Genomic DNA, 19,772 nt, shown 5'->3' on the forward strand with positions numbered 1-19,772 from the left:
ATCAGCTACCCCCGGAACAAAAGAACCATTAAAAATAAAAGAAATGGGAACAAAGGGAAATCAAAAGGAAGGACTTAACACAAAATCATGGTGTGCTGGTAGTCCTCTCCATGTACATGAGTCCGTGTCTAATTGGGCATTGAAATCACTAAGAATAAAGAGTTTGCCCTGTTTTTTTTTGGGGGGGGGGGGGGTTATCCTGTCCTAATTATCTTGCTGAAGTCATCATAGAATGCCTCTTTGATTTTCTCTGCATTTGTCATTGCTGGAGTGGAGTGCTGTATGTCAGTTACTGACAAATTTTGAATGAAGAACCACAGTTGATTGCTGATCCTGGAGAGAAAGGGAGACATGCTTGTGTGTTAGTTCAGATCGAATGGCAAAGCCCATGTCTGGTTGTGTAGCTGGTCCTAGGACCTGCTAATCAAATGAGAAGTGGAACCTGCACCAGTCTCAAGTTGAGACTACTCAGTGAACCTTGCTGTGCTTAGCCACTGCGGATGTTGGAGCTGCTAATCTTTCTGGGCTATGAGAGTTGTTGTGCTCTGGCTTTCTATTGGTGTCTAGAAGTGTTCTGATAATCCATGAACTGAGCTTCTTAACCTTTACATTTTTACCACAGGGAACAGATGACCAGGTCACGTGCAAGGAGAGCAGGCTGTGTATAAGTGTTCCTTTCCTTCCCCTTCTCCAGATTGAGGAGAGCAGCACTGTGTCAGAAAAGGAGAATCCTGTTGCATCACGATAGGAGCTGTCCACAGATTGGAGATGTAGAAAGTGACCATCGCCAAAGACCTGTGTGTGCACGATTATGTCTGAAGTCTGCAGATATCACCTACCTGGCCTAGTCGTCACAACCCCATCAAACATAAAACTTGGTATGTCTGATGTTATGGTTGATAACTTGCTGAACAGTGAAGTGAATATATGCACAGAAAGTTCTGTAGAGATATGGCTGCCCTGAAAATATGATCAGTTTCCCTCATTTGTTTCACAATGGCATGATGGTCAGCACGATGCAAAGTGGGATGTCATCAGGTGCCTTTCCCATCAACAACCGCACAAAGACTTCCGGTAGCAGCCTTGGAGTGAGAGTGGTCGCACATTTGGTGGCTCCCACGCGAGGTGAAACTTTTGGTTCTTTCTCACCCGATTTAGGGGGTGTTGCTGATGTGAGGTGCATGAGCACTGAGGAATTACAGTACTCCACCGGTGGGGCCGATTTATCGCTTACCAGATAAGGAGTATAACAAGAGGCAGCAGACTGAATTAAAACTTATTTGAGATGCAACACAGGAAAAGATAGTGGGGCACCGTTGCCCACCAGTGGTCTACCAAACAGCTTGTGGACTTTTATAATGCAAAGTTCCAGCAGCAGTTAGGAGGCCTCAGGAGACCTGGCAAAGGTGGTGGAGAAGATGAAGGCAGATTTCAAGTAGGTTTGTGATGGTTAGTGGGAAGCTAGAGGGGATGCCAGTGGTGGTAGTGAATGTATATGCCCCAAATTGGGATGATGTGGATTTTCTGAGGTGGGTTTTAGTGAAGATGCCGGACCTGGACATGCATCAGCTGATTATAGGGGAGATTTTAACACTTCTGGATCCTAGGTTAGACCAGTTGTGCCCTAGGTCGCTGAAGGTTTCAGTAACAGTGAGGGAGTGGTTGGGATTTATGGAGTGAATTGGGGGAGGGAGGGAGGGTAAAGAGAGACGAGCCGCTTTGAGAGGTTTTCGTACTTCTCGCATATGCTCCAGGTGTACTCCCAGATTGATTTGTTTTAGACAAGGCCTTGTGGTGGGGTGGTTGGATCAGAGTATTCACCAATTGTGTTCTCACCACGCGCCGCACTGAGTGGATTTGCGAGTGGTGCGGGGGGAGTCACAGTGGCAGTTGGATGTGGGGTTGCTGGCAGACAAGTGGTTAAGAAGGAGTGTGAGGATGACCATCCAAAGTTTTTTTTAAATAAATTTAGATTACCCAATTATTTTTTCTATTAAGGGGCAATTTAGCGTGGCCAATCCACCTACTCTGCACATTTTTGGGTTGTGGGGGCGAAACCCACGCAGACACGGGGAGAATGTGCAAACTCCACACGGACAGTGACCCAGAGCCGGGATCGAACCTGGGACCTCAGCGCCGTGAGGCGGTTGTGCTAACCACTAGGCCACCGTGCTGCCCCGACCATCCAAAGTTAAGTGGAGCTGAACAATAGGGGTGGGGGAGAGGGTGGTTACTGTCTCCATGTTGTGGGAGGCACTGAAGGCAGTGGTAAGAGAATTTATATCAGGTACCACAGTTGCTTCACACCTCCAGGGTCCCAGGTTCAATTCCTGGCTTGGATCACTGTCTGTGCAGAGTTCTGCATGTCCTCACCGTGTCTGCATGGGTTTCTTCCAGGTCCTCCGGTTTCCTCCCACAGTCCAAAAGATATGCAGGTTACATGGATTGGTCAGGTTAAATTGCCCTTAGTGTCCAAAATGGTTAGGTGGGGTTTCTGGGTTACGGGGATAGGGTGGAGGCATGGGCAGGGGGAAAAGGGCTGGTGCAAATTGCCTCCTTCTGTACTGTAAATTCTACGACTATCAATACAGGCACACAGGGAGAGCGCGGAATGGACAAACTGAGGTTGGTGGAGGACATCCTGGAGATATTCGTTGGCACCAGAGGCATTAATAATGAAGGAGGGAAAGAAGGTTAAGAGGTGACTAAGAAGGTTAAGAGGTGACTTAATTGAGGCCTACAAGATGATCAGAGGATCAGATAGGGTGGACAGTGAGAGCCTTTTTCCTCGGATGGTGATGTCCAGCACGAGGGGACATAGCTTTAAATTGAGGGGAGATTGATATAGGACTGATGTCAGAGGTGGGTTCTTTACTCAGAGTAGTAAGGGTGTGGAATGCCCTGCCTGCAACAGTCGTGGACTCGCCAACACTAAACGCATTCAAATGGTCATTAGATAGGCATATGGACAATAAGGGAATAGTGTAGAGGGACTTTAGAAGGGTTTCACAGGACGGTGCAACATCGAGGGCCGAAGGGCCTGTACTGCGCTGTAATGTTCTATGTTCTAGATGGAATTTGGACTGGAAAAGTGGTAAACAATTCCGTAGAGCAACCGAGGCAGTTTATGAGAATGGGATGCTTGTGCATCAGTTGAGGAAGCGAGGAACAGTGGTATCGGAGCCGGAGGTGGTGAATGGGGTTTTTGAGGCCTCCCATTGGAGGTTGTGAGACTCGGATCCTCCGGTAGGGGATGAAGCGTCTTGGATGGATTGGAGTTCTTGTGAGTTGAGGAGACAAAGGTGGAGGGATTGGGGGCCCCGATTGGAGGTGATGGATTGTGGGGGGGGTCGATGAAGGCCCCAGCTCTGGCTGGATTTCCAGCCACGTTTTATATCAGAGGTTTAGGCCAGAGCTGGGGCCCATTCGCATTGGGAAGTGAAATAAGTTGATGGTGAGGGGGGGGGGGGGGGGGGGGGGGAAAGCTTACCCCAACACTGTCGCAAGCTTCTATAATTGCTCATTTTAAAGGATAATGACCCAGACCAGTGCAGATCGTACTGCCCATTTCATTACTGAATGTGGACAAAGTTGTTGGCAAAGGTGCTGGCATCACAGTTAGAGGCTGGCATGCCAGGGGTGATAGGAGAGGACCAAAGTTCGTGAAGGAGTAGCAGCTGTCAGCAAATTCACGGAGGCTGTTATGATGCCCTCGGAGGGCCAAGAAGTGGAAGTGGCAGTAGCAATGGATGCGGTGGTGTTTGATTGGGTTGAATGGACGTAGCTGTTTAAGGTGTTAGGGCAGGGTTTTGTGGATTGGGTTCGGCTGCAATACAAGATGGCCAAGGCTAGTGTTCGGACAAACAAGGTTAATTCAGATTACTTTGGGCTACAGCGGGGGATGGGGCAAGGGTGTCCACTCACCCCACTCCTCTTTGCCCTAACAATAGAACCGTCGACAATGGCACTTAAGGGGTCAAGCGCAGTTTTTCAGTCCGCAAATAAGGGGTCAAGCGCAGAGTTTCTCAGTACGCAGATGACCTCCAGTTGTACATTTCGGACCTGGTTGGGAGCTTAGATAGGATCAAGGGGATTCTGGGAGAGTTTGGCCACTTTTCAGGGTATAAGGAGAATATAGGGAAAAGCAAAATGTTCCTAATCAATACTAGGGGACAGAGAAGGCTGGGGGTATTGCCATCCCGGGTGGTGGGGGCGAGTTTTCGCCATCTTGGGATACTGGTGGCCCAGAGTTGGGCCCATCTGCACACAGTGAACTTGACAGGGCTGGTGGAGGGGATGAAGGCACAATTCAAGAAGTGGGATATGTTGCCATTGTCTTTGGTGGGACGGGTGCAGACAATGAAGATAACAGTGCTGCTGAAGTTTTTGTTCATATTTCAGAACCTCCCAATTTTTGTTCCCAAGTCCTTTTTTTTTTAAAGGAAGGTGACTGGGCTGATTGAGGTTTGTGTGGGTGAGGAAGGCTCTGCGGATGAGTGATTTGGTAGAATTTGTACATTTGGAAAAAGTTAAGTTTGCCATTCATGGGGTGGAGGAGGCGGTTCAGCTGGAAGTGGAAGCTGTTTATCGATTTATTTAAGGAGTGTTGAGTCATCAGCAGCAAAGAGGTGGGAGTCTACTTTTTGTCTGTGGTGTATATGTGGTGTACATGTGGTGTATATGGATTTCAGTAAAGCGTTTGATAAGGTTCCCCACGGTCGGCTATTGCAGAAAATACGGAGGCTGGGGATTGAGGGTGATTTAGAGATGTGGATCAGAAATTGGCTAGTTGAAAGAAGACAGAGTGGTGGTTGATGGGAAATGTTCAGAATGGAGTTCAGTTACGAGTGGCGTACCACAAGGATCTGTTCTGGGGCCGTTGCTGTTTGTCATTTTTATAAATGACCTAGAGGAGGGCGCAGAAGGATGGGTGAGTAAATTTGCAGACGACACTAAAGTCGGTGGAGTTTTAGACAGTGCGGAAGGATGTTACAGGTTACAGAGGGACATAGATAAGCTGCAGAGCTGGGCTGAGAGGTGGCAAATGGATTTTAATGTGGAGAAGTGTGAGGTGATTCACTTTGGAAAGAATAACAGGAATGCGGAATATTTGGCTAATGGTAAAATTCTTGGTAGTGTGGATGAGCAGAGGGATCTCGGTGTCCATGTACATAGATCCCTGAAAGTTGCCACCCAGGTTGATAGGGTTGTGAAGAAGGCCTATGGTGTGTTGGCCTTTATTGGTAGAGGGATTGAGTTCCGGAGCCATGAGGTCATGTTGCAGTTGTACAAAACTCTAGTACGGCCGCATTTGGAGTATTGCGTACAGTTCTGGTCGCCTCATTATAGGAAGGACGTGGAAGCTTTGGAAAGGGTGCAGAGGAGATTTACCAGGATGTTGCCTGGTATGGAGGGAAAATCTTATGAGGAAAGGCTGATGGACTTGAGGTTGTTTTCGTTAGAGAGAAGAAGGTTAAGAGGTGACTTAATAGAGGCATACAAAATGATCAGAGGGTTAGATAGGGTGGACAGCGAGAGCCTTCTCCCGCGGATGGGGGTGGCTAGCACGAGGGGACATAGCCTTAAATTGAGGGGTAATAGATATAGGACAGAGGTCAGAGGTGGGTTTTTTACGCAAAAAGAGTGGTGAGGCCGTGGAATGCCCTACCTGCAACAGTAGTGAACTCGCCAACATTGAGGGCATTTAAAAGTTTATTGGATAAGCATATGGATGATAAGGGCATAGTGTAGGTTAGATGGCCTTTAGTTTTTTTTTCCATGTCGGTGCAACATCGAGGGCCGAAGGGCCTGTACTGCGCTGTATCGTTCTATGTTCTATGTCTGTGGGATGGGAATAGGTTGAAAAAGGGAGGTGGGTACTGGGCCGGGGGGGGGGGGGGGGGGGGGGGGGGGGGGGAGAAGAGAAAGAGATGGCTTTTGCACTTTTTGTGAATATGTATATATTAAAAACACCTTCAATGAAATATATATATTTAAAATTTAGAGTGCTCAATTATTTTGTTCCAATTAAGGGGCAATTTAGCATGGCCAATCCACCGAACCTGCACATCTTTAGGTTGTTGGGGTAGAACCCACGCAGACACGGGGAGAATGTGCAAACTCCACACGGACAGTAGATATGAATAAGCATTTTAACTGATGTTGGGGGTACAGGGAGCCACTGTTAGGCAACAAAGCAGGCAGCAAAGTTTCAAATTAGATGATTTATGGAAGGTGGAAGATGGAGAAGCCTGGGGAGAATTGGAACAGTTAAATGCGTCACGGGTTTGAATGAGTTTTAACAGATTGGTGGAGAAGAGTGATATTAGAGGTATAAGTTTGCAATCTTTGTGATTGGCATAACCCTATCTCACAGCCTGAGTAAGAAGTTATCGATCGAGATAATGAAAGCTGTGGGAGAGGTCCCCAAGGGAAAATAAAAGCATTCTGCCATAAACAATTTCACATCTAGTCAAAGGCCCGCAATATGAAACCTGTTGGTATGGAGTCTGCCCTTATTTTAACCAAGTTTTTTCGTTTTCCGTGCACTGGGAAAATAGTTGTTATTTTTGTAAGTTTTATTGCATTTCAAGACACCGGTCACAACTCGAATGCAGTGGGTGCAATGGGAGAGAAAAAGTGTCAAATATATTGGCAGATTGAAAGCACACATTTAATTTGTGCTGTTGCAAAGGGAAGACTGAGCTAGTTCATACTGACACCTGCAATTCAGATACATTAACTTTGCATGTCAGAGGCAGGGTTGCAGCTGGTGCAACCTTGATGTGACAGTATAAATAAAGCATTACACCATGTAAAAAATATACTGGTTTTAATCCACAAGGATTAAATAATCTTTTTATAATACAGTACCGCATTGTTACCAAGCCTAAAACAGAGGAGAAATAACCATTAGCAGACATTCCTATGTTGCTCTGTTCAAGCACGTTCCGAACAATGCTAACACAGGGGAATGAAAGAGACTCTTGTACTTACATTTATACTAAAAAGCCACACTGGAAAGTTGCATTGAGCATCCAGTCTTCTCTCTCCTGCTGGCGAAACAACCCATTTATCCCGCACAGTATTTCTACCCACAGTAACAAAAGAATAATGACTGTTGTGCTAATTGTTCAATGGGTGACTTGATTTTTCAAGGCGTATACAGGCAAATTAAAAAAACAGCACTTGCAATGTTGGTGTATACCTTTTAATGAAAGTGTGCACATAAACCACACAAATAGCAGCTTAGTTATAAGCAGCCTCCGAGAAAACCATTTTGACATTAGCATTGACCCTGTAATTTCAGGATAAAGTTCCCTGACTGATTGAGGAAGTGGAAAACAAGTCAATGTCAAATTTCACAAAATACACAAATATGATTAATCTCCTCCAGACTTCTGAAGATCCTATGGGTCTTCACAGAAGCAAACTGCTCCCAGCGTTAGTTTAGTAAATATTGTGGCAATTTACAGGATCAAGAACACACTGATTCAAAACTGCCAATACTAAAATACTTGCCAGGTTTCAAGCAGCGCATTCAGATTTAATCATCATACTGATACACAGGAAACATTAGCTTACAAATTTTAAAAAGTAAAACAATTTGAGAATTGAAAAGGCATTGGCTTCGAGAGAGGGTATTAAAATGCATTCCAAATTGGATCACATTTCTTGGTGATTTAAGGTGAATGGCAGAGACAGACTTTTGTTCATAGTGCACAACTGTTAGGACATCTCAACATACACCACAACGAATTAAGTACTTTTGAAGTGTAGGCATTGCTGAAATGTAGGAAACAGAATCCTAGAATCCCTACACAGTGCAGAATGAGGCTATTCAGCCCATCGGGTCCACACTGAACCTTCTACCCATGTCCACTCACCCATCCACCCCATAACCTAACCTCCACATTCCCTGGACACAGTGATTTAGCATGGCCAATCCATCTAACCTGCACCGTTGGATTATGGGAGGGAACCTGAGCCCGCAGAGGAAACCCACGCAGACACGGGGAGAATGTACAAACTCAGGTGACCCAAAAGCTGGAATTGAAACTGGGTTCCTGGAGCTGAGGCAGCAGTGCTAAACACCGTGCCGCTCTACATGACCAGTGTAGCCACCTGGGGTGGCTACGTCCCGATTCCAAAATGGATACTCGCAATGAGTGCAGGGAAAAATGGACAGCACTAGAAAAACAAGCAGGTACAAGGTTTCCTGTGGATTGGAACTTGCAGAGTCGAGACACAACTGAAACTACAAGCCATTAGCATAGTAATGAGCTATCTCCGGGGACAAAAGAGAAACATTTAAACAATCGGTACCAGGCCAGACTCCCCGGCGCCAGTGGAGACCAAAACAAAGGCAGGCCAACGGTTACCTAGGGCCCGCCCCAGTGATCGGGGAACAACCCCGTTATTGGAGAGAATCGATACTAACGATTGGGACATGGTCCAATTAATTGGGACCAAGTCCAGGGTCCACCCAGAAGGGCGTGAAACCCCTTGGGGTATAAAGCAGAATCTCCAAGGTCAGTTCGCTCTCTTACTCTTCTTTGTCACCTTCACCTTGGCCTTTGGCTCTCAGCGACGAGACCCGCCAAGCACCAACCAAGTAAGTCTAAGGTCAACGCACACTACGAGATAGGCGCTCCTAGCTACTATTTTATACCAGTTCGAAGCCTGCAGTATCAGAACCGGACAACGGCCATTGTTCCGCTGACTGAGTGGGCCCCCCAAAGCCAAGTATAGGCTTTTAGTAGTAGTTGTAGTTTAGTGAGTAGAGTTTGTGCATGAGCAATAATTGACTGTGTGTGTAAATAAATGTGCATCAATTTCAAACTTACTAACTGGTGTATCGAGTCATTGATCAGTATTCGGTTTTGAACCTTGTGGTGGTATCAGAAAGATACCTGGAGACTCTTGAGCAACGGTAATAAAAAAAGAGCAAATTAAGGGAAAGCATAACGAGCAACACCAGAAATGTGGATGCTGTAAGCTCCGACAAACAGTAATGCGATAATGACCAGTTATCTTTGTAATGTAAATTGAGGGATAAATATTGGCCAGGGCTCCGGGGACAGAGCCCCTGTTCTTTGGAATAAAACACCGTTGCTCCTGGAAGAGCAAAGGGAACCTCAGTTTAACATCTCAGCCAAAGGACAGCACACCTCCAAACAATGCAGCGCTCCTGTACTGCACCAGAGTATCAGCTTAGACTTGTCCTTGGGTCTCTAGTGAGGAAGCTGCCAGAATCCAAGGCCAGACTGGTACAAATTAGAAATGCTGTTCTATTTGCTGTGTTGACATTTTTCAACCAACACAAAAAATTTTTTACGCAGTTGCACAGCATTTCAAACTTCACACTTGAATACGTACCATTTTCCTTCCGAAATATCATTTCAGCTTCTTCAGTTCTTGTTTAATTTTCTAAAAGAGGTAACAATTGAGAACACATGGCACTATACTAGTTAAAAGGTTTTTACGAGGTGAAGGAGGCACTCTTCAGTAAACATACCAGTGGTGCACTGCAGACAAACTCAGTGCAAAGCCTGGGAGTTCATCCCACTTACCGCACTCACTTTATTGCAGCGGGAGAGACAACCTTAAATTGATAGCATATTCATATTTTCACAGTTAGTTCTTCAAACATCACATTATTTACACAGAGGGCAGCCAAGTGCTCATCCATCATCAGATGTTAGGGGCTGGTTTAGCACAGTGGGCTAAAACAGCTGGCTCGTCATGCATAACATGGAAAGCAGCGCGGGTTCAATTCCCGTACCGGCCTCCCTGAACAGGTGCCGGAATGTGACGACTAGGGGCTTTTCACAGTAACTTCATTTAAGCCTACTTGTGACAATAAGCAATTATTATGTTATGTGAAGATGTTTACCGTTTCAGTACCAGCGGAAGTCAGAAAACTGATCCGGCTCGAAATCCCATTTTTTCATCTCCATTTTTTAATTCTTGAATTCTCCATAAGCCTTAACTAACCTGGCTGTACACATACACCCAAATATACCAAGCAAAGGCCTTCTGTGACATGTGGGGATGAGGTCAACAAATGTGAAACATTTAGGGCCAGGCGTCTGGTTAGATTTCACTGAGAAAACAGATTTAAACCAAGTGTCAATGACATTCGCTACCACTGAACAGTTAACTAGTGATCAATGAAAATGGTGTAACGTGAAGTTGCAAGTAGTGAAGAAATGCATTTTGTGTCAGACTCTCATTGATCTCACTTCTGGTGGTAAGACTCATCAGCGGGAGACAGGCAGTGACTACAGCTATCTGAGATTCACCGAGCCAATAGCCCGAGGAAATAGAGGTCAATCAAATCACACATTCAATCGGACTGAACCAGTTCTCATTCTGCTGTGGTCATTGAATTCACCTCGGGTGGAAAAAGATTCATGATTTTTTAAAAAGGAGTTTAGACAGAAGACAGCAACTCCTGACTTGGAAGCTCTATTTAGATAGCTGGTAGCATTGTTGCTAGTAAACAAATCCCTGTCCACAGGCAGTTTTCTAATTTGATTGTCCAGCAGCAAGCATGCCCCCGATGTTAAATGTGAATTTCTCAGGTGCTCTAAGCAGCCTCACGTACAAAAGATATCAGATTAATTTTTGGTGGCCAACTTTGCACTATTTTAATAACAACCGCTTACACAAGTTGCTTGCTCAACTTTTGGTTCTGAAAGTTGCACAATACATTTTTAAGAAACAGAGCAACCATTAAAAACTGAAGTTCACACAACACTCTCGCCAGTTTACTCATTCTTAAACACAGTGCTGGATCAAGCAAGGAGGATAATGAAGGTAACCCATAATGAAACTTTATTAAAGATCCAAGATAATTACGCAGGTACGGACCTTGCTAATTCAGCCATTTAGTGCTGCCAGGTCAGATAACATCGCCTTAAAATAAGCTAAAGGGGACTTTGAATGGCTTCGAGTTTACCTACAGACTTCCAAATAGCTTGTAAAAAAGATCACACACCCTCTCACATTATGTTGTATATTACAGACAGGCAGACCAAGCTTTTCAACATATTTGATAGGGATCAGAGGTTGCAACTTTTATAATCGAAATTTGGCAGATAACAAATTGAGAGAAGTTTGGCACCAACATTTACACTATTCAGTTCTATAGAAATTTAGCAGAAAGGATCACTTTCCCCACACAATAAGGTAATTAGAAGATGGAATGCATTTTACAGTAACTGCTGAAACCAAGTTGATCGCATTTGAGAGGCAGTTGGATAAGCAACTAGAAGAAAAACAAACATTAAAAGTTACAGGTAAAGTGCAGTGGATAGTTCAGATCAGCAGATTAGTACCAGCAGAAGCACGATGGTCCGAGTGACCTCCATCTGCACCCAAGATCCCAATTCTATGACTGTCTGAAACATTACGTGTCCCAACTCATCAACACAATGACACCAATCTAAACAATGTATGCACAATTATCTACAAATCACTTTGCTTTATTTTGATTTATGCAGTTTATATGAAAAAGAGATCCAGTTATAATGACTCTTCTGGCACTGGGTAACCTTATTTGCTGCAATTGTTAAAATATTTTAAAAATATTTTATGAGTTCCAACATGAAGCGCTTCAGACACAATTGAGCGCTGATCAACTTAAATATCAGCTCTATCAATTTATAACTTCTAGTTTTTCATATTTTATATATATTTATATAATATAGGTTTAATTTTAGTTAACACAGCTACAAACTTTAAACCTAACACAAGGGAACCCAGTCCCTTTTGGTTTGACAAGTTTTTGTTTTGTTGTAGCCTTGTGCCAAATGAAGAGTATTTTGTACGTCCATTGCCACATTACATCTCTTCATAGTATCAGAAATGTTCATCACTGCATACCACCATTTCAAAGAGGAAGCAACATACATAGTTAAATCAGGCTAGCTGTCTTTTACTGTTTAAACACCCCACAACAGAAAAACCTCAGAACCGAAAGTAATAATTCGCTACCACAGCCCATCCCTGGACACTACAATGAAGGCTTGTTTTAAAAAAAGAGAAAACACTAACATCATACTCTGGCCCCACTCCCTGAAGGTGAACCTATGTTAAAAATCGTTAAGTCAATAGTGATATCCACTGCAATATAGTGGTGATGAAAGCTGCTTTCTTTCTTTAAATGAATACAGCAGTTCCTCTTAGCCGGAACATCGAACCACCTGATGTTCTAGAGACATAGTTAGCAGTCCAATGTTACTGCTGCAAATAAGAGGATAGGGGTTCTCAAAGAGCCTACAGGACTGTCGATGCGGCAGACAAGACCTTTTCCCCAACCCAACCTGCCCCCCCCCCCACACTTTGCCTTTTATTTTGTTTGTAAGGAAATGGTCAAGATAAATGCTTTTAAATGTAGGGCTGTTGACAAACATTAAACAAAGCTCTCCCAGGAAACCAGCAGTACCAATGAACAAAAGCTGACCCCAGGAGTCAAAGGGCAGAAGCCTATTCATGTCAGACAGTCAAATGATTTAAAGATGAGCAAGAAAAAAAAAGCAGCAAGAACCGTTGGAACGAATGTGTTAGTCTATCGAACAGTCACTCCAAGTTTCTCTAGCACACGCACACCCTTCTCCTCATACTCCTGTCGAGTCAACCAGAAGCTATCCTTATCCTTCATGATGTCTGCTAGGACAGCTCCACCCAAAAACACCATGTGTTTGCGCCGAGGTGGGTCTTCGATGCGGATCTTGAATTTCTGCATAAGGAGAAAAATATTCAGTAATGTTAAAAACTGCCAAATAACAAAGGAAATTTTAAAAACAAATTTAATTTCTCCCTCCAGACCAACATAAAAATACAACTCTGCTGGATCATTTGAACTATCCCCTTAAATACAGCTGGGTAACAGATTCCAATGTTTGCTTCTCACTTTGGTAAAAGTTGTGGCAATTATTTTGGGGTCTAACAGACTGTACTCCCACATTTGACTTGGATATTAGTTAGTTGCATCAGTCCAATGCAAGTTTGCTCCAACATAACATTCGAGCATCCGTCTGTTCGCATTTCATTTTTATGTAACAGCAGATATCAGAAAGGCACTTCTTCTGAAGGCCGACCACATCTGAGTAAACCTTCAATCACCTTTTAAAAAATTATATTATTTTTAACGTATCAAATCAGGTTACAGTGAACAAACATGCTGGGAAACATGCTTCCATACAACCAACTATACAGTCTGGGGGCAGCATGGTGGTGCAGTGGATTAGCCCTGCAGCCTCATGGCGCCGAGGTCCCAGGTTCGATTCTGGCTCAGGGTCACTGTCCGTGTGGAGTTTGCACATTCGCCCGTGTTTGCGTGGGTTTCGCTCCCACAACCCAAAGATGTGCAGGTTAGGTGGATTGGCCATACTAAATTGCCCCTTAAATGGACAAAAAATGAATTGGGTACTCTTAAATTTATTTTAAAAAACTAGTCTGGACAGATTTTTCCTCTTTTTCACCCCCCGCAACGAACTGCCCCTCAAACAGTCACAAACATGCCCCACCTTTGCTCAACCCCCCCCCGCCCCCCCCCGCCCCCGAAGAGCACCTTAACTCATACTTTATCTTCTCTAATCGCAGGAAGTCATACAAGGTCACCCAACCAAGCTGCTACCCCAGGTGGCGAAGACGACCGCCACTCCAGCAAAATTCACCACCGTGCAATCAGAGGGGTGAAGGCCAAGCCTTCCTCCTCTCCATTAGGTCCGGCTTCTCGGAGACCCCAAATATCGCCACCAAAAGCATCCGGATCCACCTCCTCCACTATCCTGGCTAAGATCGCGAACACTCCTGCCCAGAAACTTCCAAATTTTTCGCAACCCCAACACCTCTCTCACTCATCTGCTACCCCCTGAAAGAACCCACTCATTCTCGCCCAAGTCATATGCACCCTGCGCACCACCTTAAACTGTATCAGGCTCATCCTTGCACAAGAGGAGGTCCCGTTTACCCTTCGCAGTGCCTCACTCCATACTCCCCAATTGATCTCCCCTCCCAACTCTCCCCTTTCAGGAGAAACGCACAAAGTGCTGAATCAGCCAGGCTTCCCACCCGCAGAAACTCCACAGGAACTGCATGCAGAGACACAATCAGGGTCAGCGGAGTCCAGAGGCTTGCAAACATCCTCTGCCAAGGGTCACTTATAGTGTTCACTTCGGCCAAGTCTTCACCACAGTCCATGGAACTGCATCACAATACAATTTAGAGTGTGCAATGACTGAAGGAAATAGATTGGAAGAATCCATTCGGGAACTTATTTCATACTGGCCAAAGATTTTAGCCATTTTGCTGCTGATTGGGGAACAATCTCCCTATGTCTCAGTCTCTGTCACTCTCACCACAATTGCTTCTCTGGAATCTTTGCTGTTCTGGACTGCATGTGCCTGGGTTTAATGGCATCCGAAGGACAGCGCTTCCTCAGCATTTTATCAAAGCAAAGATTAAACCCATTAATTTCTCACTCCCTGACAGACACTGCGCAGTAGTACACAGAGCAGTTTGCAATTGGGTGGCTAGGTGCATGGCATTTGTCTAAACGCGAGAGCCTCATGGCAGGAATAAGGTGACACAGAAAGGAATTTTAATTATTCATTTGTTTTTGGGAGCCGCTTTCAAGGTGGGCATATATTATCACCCACACCTTGCTGCCCTGAACTAACTGGGCTGCTAGGCACCTAGGCCAATAACAATGACAAAATTCCTTCTCTACAAGGGCAGGGATCCATCACACCATATACAGGACAGGGGTCCCTGGGTGAGGTCAGTAATATAGCTGCTGCTCCTTCAGACCGAGTACAGGACAGGGGTCTCTGGGTGGTCAGTAATATAGCTGCTGCTCTAACACCCACTGTACAGGACAGGGGTCTCTGGGTGAGGTCAGTAATATAGCTGCTGCGCTATCACACCGTGTACAGGACAGGGTCTCTGGGTGGTTAGTAATATAGCTGCTGCGCTATCACACCGTGTACAGGACAGGGTCTCTGGGTGAGGTCAGTAATATAGCTGCTGCTCCATCACACCCTGTACAGGATAGGGGTCTCTGGGTGAGGTCAGTAATATAGCTGCTGCGCTATCACACCGTGTACAGGACAGGGTCTCTGGGTGGTTAGTAATACAGCTGCTGCTCCATCACACCCTGTACAGGACAGGGGTCTCCAGGTGAGGTCAGTAATATAGCTGCTGCTCCTTCACACCCTGTACAGGACAGGGGTCTCTGGGTGAGGTCAGTAATATAGCTGCTGCTCCTTCACACCGAGTACAGGACAGGGATCTCTGGGTGAGGTCAGTAATATAGCTGCTGCTCCATCACACCCTGTACAGGGCAGGGGTCTCTGGGTGGTTAGTAATATAGCTGCTGCTCCTTCACACCCTGTACAGGACAGGGGTCTCTGGGTGAGGTCAGTAATATAGCTGCTGCTCCATCACACCGAGTACAGGACAGGGGTCTCTGGGTGAGGTCAGTAATATAGCTGCTGCTCCTTCACACCATATACAGGACAGGGATCTCTGGGTGGTCAGTAATATAGCTGCTGCTCTAACACCCAGTGTACAGGACAGGGGTCTCTGGGTGAGGTCAGTAATATAGCTACTGCGCTATCACACCGCACACAGGACAGGGGTCTCTGGGTGAGGTCAGTAATATAGCTGCTGCTCCTTCACACCATATACAGGACAGGGGTCTCTGGGTGGTCAGTAATATAGCTGCTGCTCTAACACCCAGTGTACAGGACAGGGGTCTCTGGGTGAGGTCAGTAATATAGCTACTGCGCTATCACACCGCACACAGGACAGGGGTCTCTGGGTGAGGTCAGTAATATAGCTGCTGCTCCATCACACAGTGTACAGGACAGGGGTCTCTGGGTGGTCAGTAATATAGCTGCTGCTCCATCACACCCTGTACAGGACAGGGGTCTCTGGGTGAGGTTAGTAATATAGCTGCTGCTCCATCACACCCTGTACAGGACAGGGGTCTCTGGGTGAGGTTAGTAATATAGCTGCTGCTCCATCACACCATATACAGGACAGGGGTCTCTGGGTGGTTAGTACTATAGCTGCTGCTCCATCACACAGCGTACAGGACAGGGGTCTCTGGGTGGTTAGTACTATAGCTGCTGCTCCATCACACCATATACAGGACAGGGGTCTCTGGGTGAGGTCAGTAATATAGCTGCTGCTCCATCACACCATATACAGGACAGGGGTCTCTGGGTGGTCAGTAATATAGCTGCTGCTCCATCACACCCTGTACAGGACAGGGGTCTCTGGGTGAGGTTAGTAATATAGCTGCTGCTCCAACACACCGAGTACAGGACAGGGGTCTCTGGGTGGTCAGTAATATAGCTGCTGCTCCATCACACCCTGTACAGGACAGGGGTCTCTGGGTGGTCAGTAATATAGCTGCTGCTCCATCACACCCTGTACAGGACAGGGGTCTCTGGGTGAGGTCAGTAATATAGCTGCTGCTCTAACACCCAGTGTACAGGACAGGGGTCTCTGGGTGAGGTCAGTAATATAGCTGCTGCTCCATCACACCGTATACAGGACAGGGGTCTCTGGGTGGTCAGTAATATAGCTGCTGCTCCATCACACCATATACAGGACTGGGGTCTCCGGGTGAGGTTAGTAATATAGCTGCTGCTCCATCACACCCTGTACAGGACTGGGGTCTCCGGGTGAGGTTAGTAATATAGCTGCTGCTCCATCACACCATATACAGGACAGGGGTCTCTAGGTGAGGTCAGTAATATAGCTGCTGCTCCATCACACCATATACAGGACTGGGGTCTCTGGGTGGTTAGTAATATAGCTGCTGCTCCATCACACCGTATACAGGACAGGGGTCTCTGGGTGGTTAGTAATATAGCTGCTGCTCCATCACACCGTATACAGGACAGGGGTCTCTAGGTGGTCAGTAATATAGCTGCTGCTCCATCACACCATATACAGGACAGGGGTCTCTAGGTGGTCAGTAATATAGCTGCTGCGCTATCACACTGGGGTCTCTGGGTGGTCAGTAATATAGCTGCTGCTCCATCACACCGTGTACAGGACAGGTGTCTCTGGGTGAGGTTAGTAATATTAGGGGGGGGGGGAGGAAGAGAGAGAGAAGAGAAGAGGAGTTTTTCTGGATATTGGATTACAATAAATTGTACTGTATCATTTCACTAACTCCAGGCTCTTATCAATGTCCTGAATGGAGAACTGGCGACAATATTTCTAACAACAATGCTGGACTTACAGAAAGTTTCTCCACGTCTCCTTTCAGTACACGCTCAAGATAGAGCTGCTTGAGCTCGCGCTCCAGGCGGGAAGGTAAACCCGGGTACATCGTGGAGCCACCTGACAGGACAATGTGTTTGTAGAACTCTGATCTGAGGGTGAACAATCAGGCAGCAATGAATGACCAGGACAACATGTGCAAAAACACTCAACACTTTGAAGCAATGTTTGACTGTCACTTGGTACAAATGTAAAAACTAAAATTTGTGGCAAATTTTGGAAAGGCAAACCGATTGTAGCAGAATGTAATGTGAAGTCACTCGTTAGAAGATTTAGACAGAACCATGTAATTAGCGATGTAGAAAAACTTCAACAAGCCCAACGAACGTTGTCCACATACCTGGTGTCAATGTCGGCTGCCTGGATAGTATTGAAAAGTAATTCAGCAACACCAACACCTTCAACATTGATGAGATGAGGCTGAAACAAGGCTTCTGCTGCTTCAAACCGCTCTCCTCCAACTTTTATAACTCGGCCATCTGGAAGCTGCAAAGAAAAAAAACCCAACATGTGCTTTAGGAATTCAACGGCAGCAATGTTGCGCACACACAAATTGCGAAAGACACGCCGACCACTCCGCAATATGGGTCTTGATCGAAAGAAAGCTTGTTGACCATAGAGAGAGACAGAGAGGAGTGAGAGAAGGAGTGAGAGAAGGGAGACATGGAAGAGAATTTGAAGCGCAAGGGTAAATAATATTCTGGGTCAGGTTGAAAGGGGGAGGAAAGCAGAAAGATCAAGAAATTATCTTAGGGGAGATCATAAGTGTTGTGATTATTCTATTTTTTGCTTACCACCTACCCTGCACATCTTTGGATTGTGGGGGCGAGACCCACGCAGACGCCGTAAGACGTAGGAGCAGAATGAGGTCACTCGGCCCATCGGGTCTGCTCCGCCATTCAATCATGGCTGATATTTTTCTCATCCCCATTCTCCTGCGGGGAGAATGCACAAACTCCGCATGGACAGTGACCCGAGACTGGGATTGAACCCGGGTCCTCAGCGCCATGAGGCAGCAGTGCTAATCACTGCGCTACCCTTATTTTCTGCTTACTGTTGAACAAATCAAGGACACGTTTACACTTTCAAGTTCAGTACTTACAGATGCTTGGACAACAGCATACCGAAAACAAGGAAGTCGCTAATTTAGATTCTCAGAATACACACCGTGTAGGACTCCACTAATACAGTCGTTTCCAACGCTAGTTTCTGTTCCTGTTCAATGTTGTATCCCACATAACACAACTTTTCCTTCATCATGCGAACTGTTTCAAAATCAGCGGAGTGGTTGAAGGCGTAACCACGCAGGAGGAGCAGCTGCAAAGATAAAAATGGTTCAATACCAACAAAGTCATTGCACAGCAAGAGACACTGGACTTTAAAAGCCAGGCAGTCTAGGTCAGACCAGCCACTAAGATGGATAGCCAACGTGAAACATTTGCAAAGAAATTCTCAGCAATAATGTGTATACTTTTCAAATTGTGATAGAATGCTAAAAACACAATACTCTTCCATTGCAAAGACAGGATAAGCAAAACAGTTTTGAAACTTGGTTCCATTCAGTTTCTAAATTCTGACACTGAATGATTAACAGTGCAAGGTATCAACAATTTCACCATGACCTAAAGTACACAGTAACAACTAAAACCTTTCCAACTGTGACCCTCTCCCTAACCCTGCAGTTCAGCAATTCAGTGCAGAATTCACAACTGCAGGACTTCATAGACAATTGATTACTTTTGGGGATGGAAAAGGGGTTCAGTTGATAAACGCAAAAATCAATTTGCAGAAAGCTAAATACCCCAGTAGTGAGGGAGTGAGATCATGTTTTTGTTGGTGGTGATACTGGGCGAACAGACCCTGACCCTCTATCCAAAGAAAATCCCAAACCACCAAGTAGCAGCATAACGTTCCACTTGAACAATGCGGAGACCCTCATCCTCCATTATATGCTCAAGATATGGTGTGGGCCTTGAAGCCACAACCTTAGATTCAAGAATGACTGCTGTTCAAGCAAGTAAAGAAAACTAGCCCGGGCTGTTCAGCAGAAACGGTTTAACGACGTCAGATTTTAATGGCTTCAATTGAAATAAGAATCCTTCAAAGTTGTCTAACATTGCATATTTGCAGCCTTAATACCAACGCTTGTGAAACCTATTTTTTTTCTGGGATATTGAACACCTTTTCTGCCTGGTCAAAATGTTCCCTTCTCCGTTACACAGTATTGTCGTCAGGTCAGATGTTTGGCCCCTAATTTTCCTGCAATGCTGAGATTAGAGTCACACTGTAAATTTCACTGTCTGCTCCACTGATGCTGCTGCTGATTTAATGAGAAAAAGCTGTCGAGGGCAGAGTGCTGAATTGGAACCAATGTCACTCTCCTAAGAGTTACTCGATAGACAATTCCCCATAGTTAAATGCATCCTGCCATGGATTAAACACCAGTACATCAATAATGCAAT

The 19,772-nt window shown here is 45.5% G+C and overlaps 1 protein-coding gene across 3 annotated transcripts in view; it reads right to left on the minus strand.

The window, feature by feature from the left end:
• Positions 1-10,626: 10,626 nt before the first annotated feature.
• LOC119971655 (actin-related protein 2) overlaps positions 10,627-19,772 on the minus strand; it is a 59,474-nt gene continuing 50,328 nt past the window's right edge. For 2 of the 3 annotated variants that reach the window (XM_038807508.1, XM_038807517.1), the window contains exons 6-9: positions 18,478-18,627; positions 17,651-17,796; positions 17,270-17,402; positions 12,575-12,745 (exon numbers count right to left, since the gene is read on the minus strand). In XM_038807508.1, the coding sequence (XP_038663436.1) occupies positions 12,575-12,745; positions 17,270-17,402; positions 17,651-17,796; positions 18,478-18,627 (600 nt within the window). Of the gene's footprint in view, positions 12,746-17,269; positions 17,403-17,650; positions 17,797-18,477; positions 18,628-19,772 lie in introns of all 3 variants that reach the window. The other variant, XM_038807499.1, reaches the window with a different exon arrangement.

This window comes from Scyliorhinus canicula, chromosome 1 (genome assembly GCF_902713615.1).
Source record: "Scyliorhinus canicula chromosome 1, sScyCan1.1, whole genome shotgun sequence".
Lineage (NCBI taxonomy): Eukaryota > Metazoa > Chordata > Chondrichthyes > Carcharhiniformes > Scyliorhinidae > Scyliorhinus > Scyliorhinus canicula.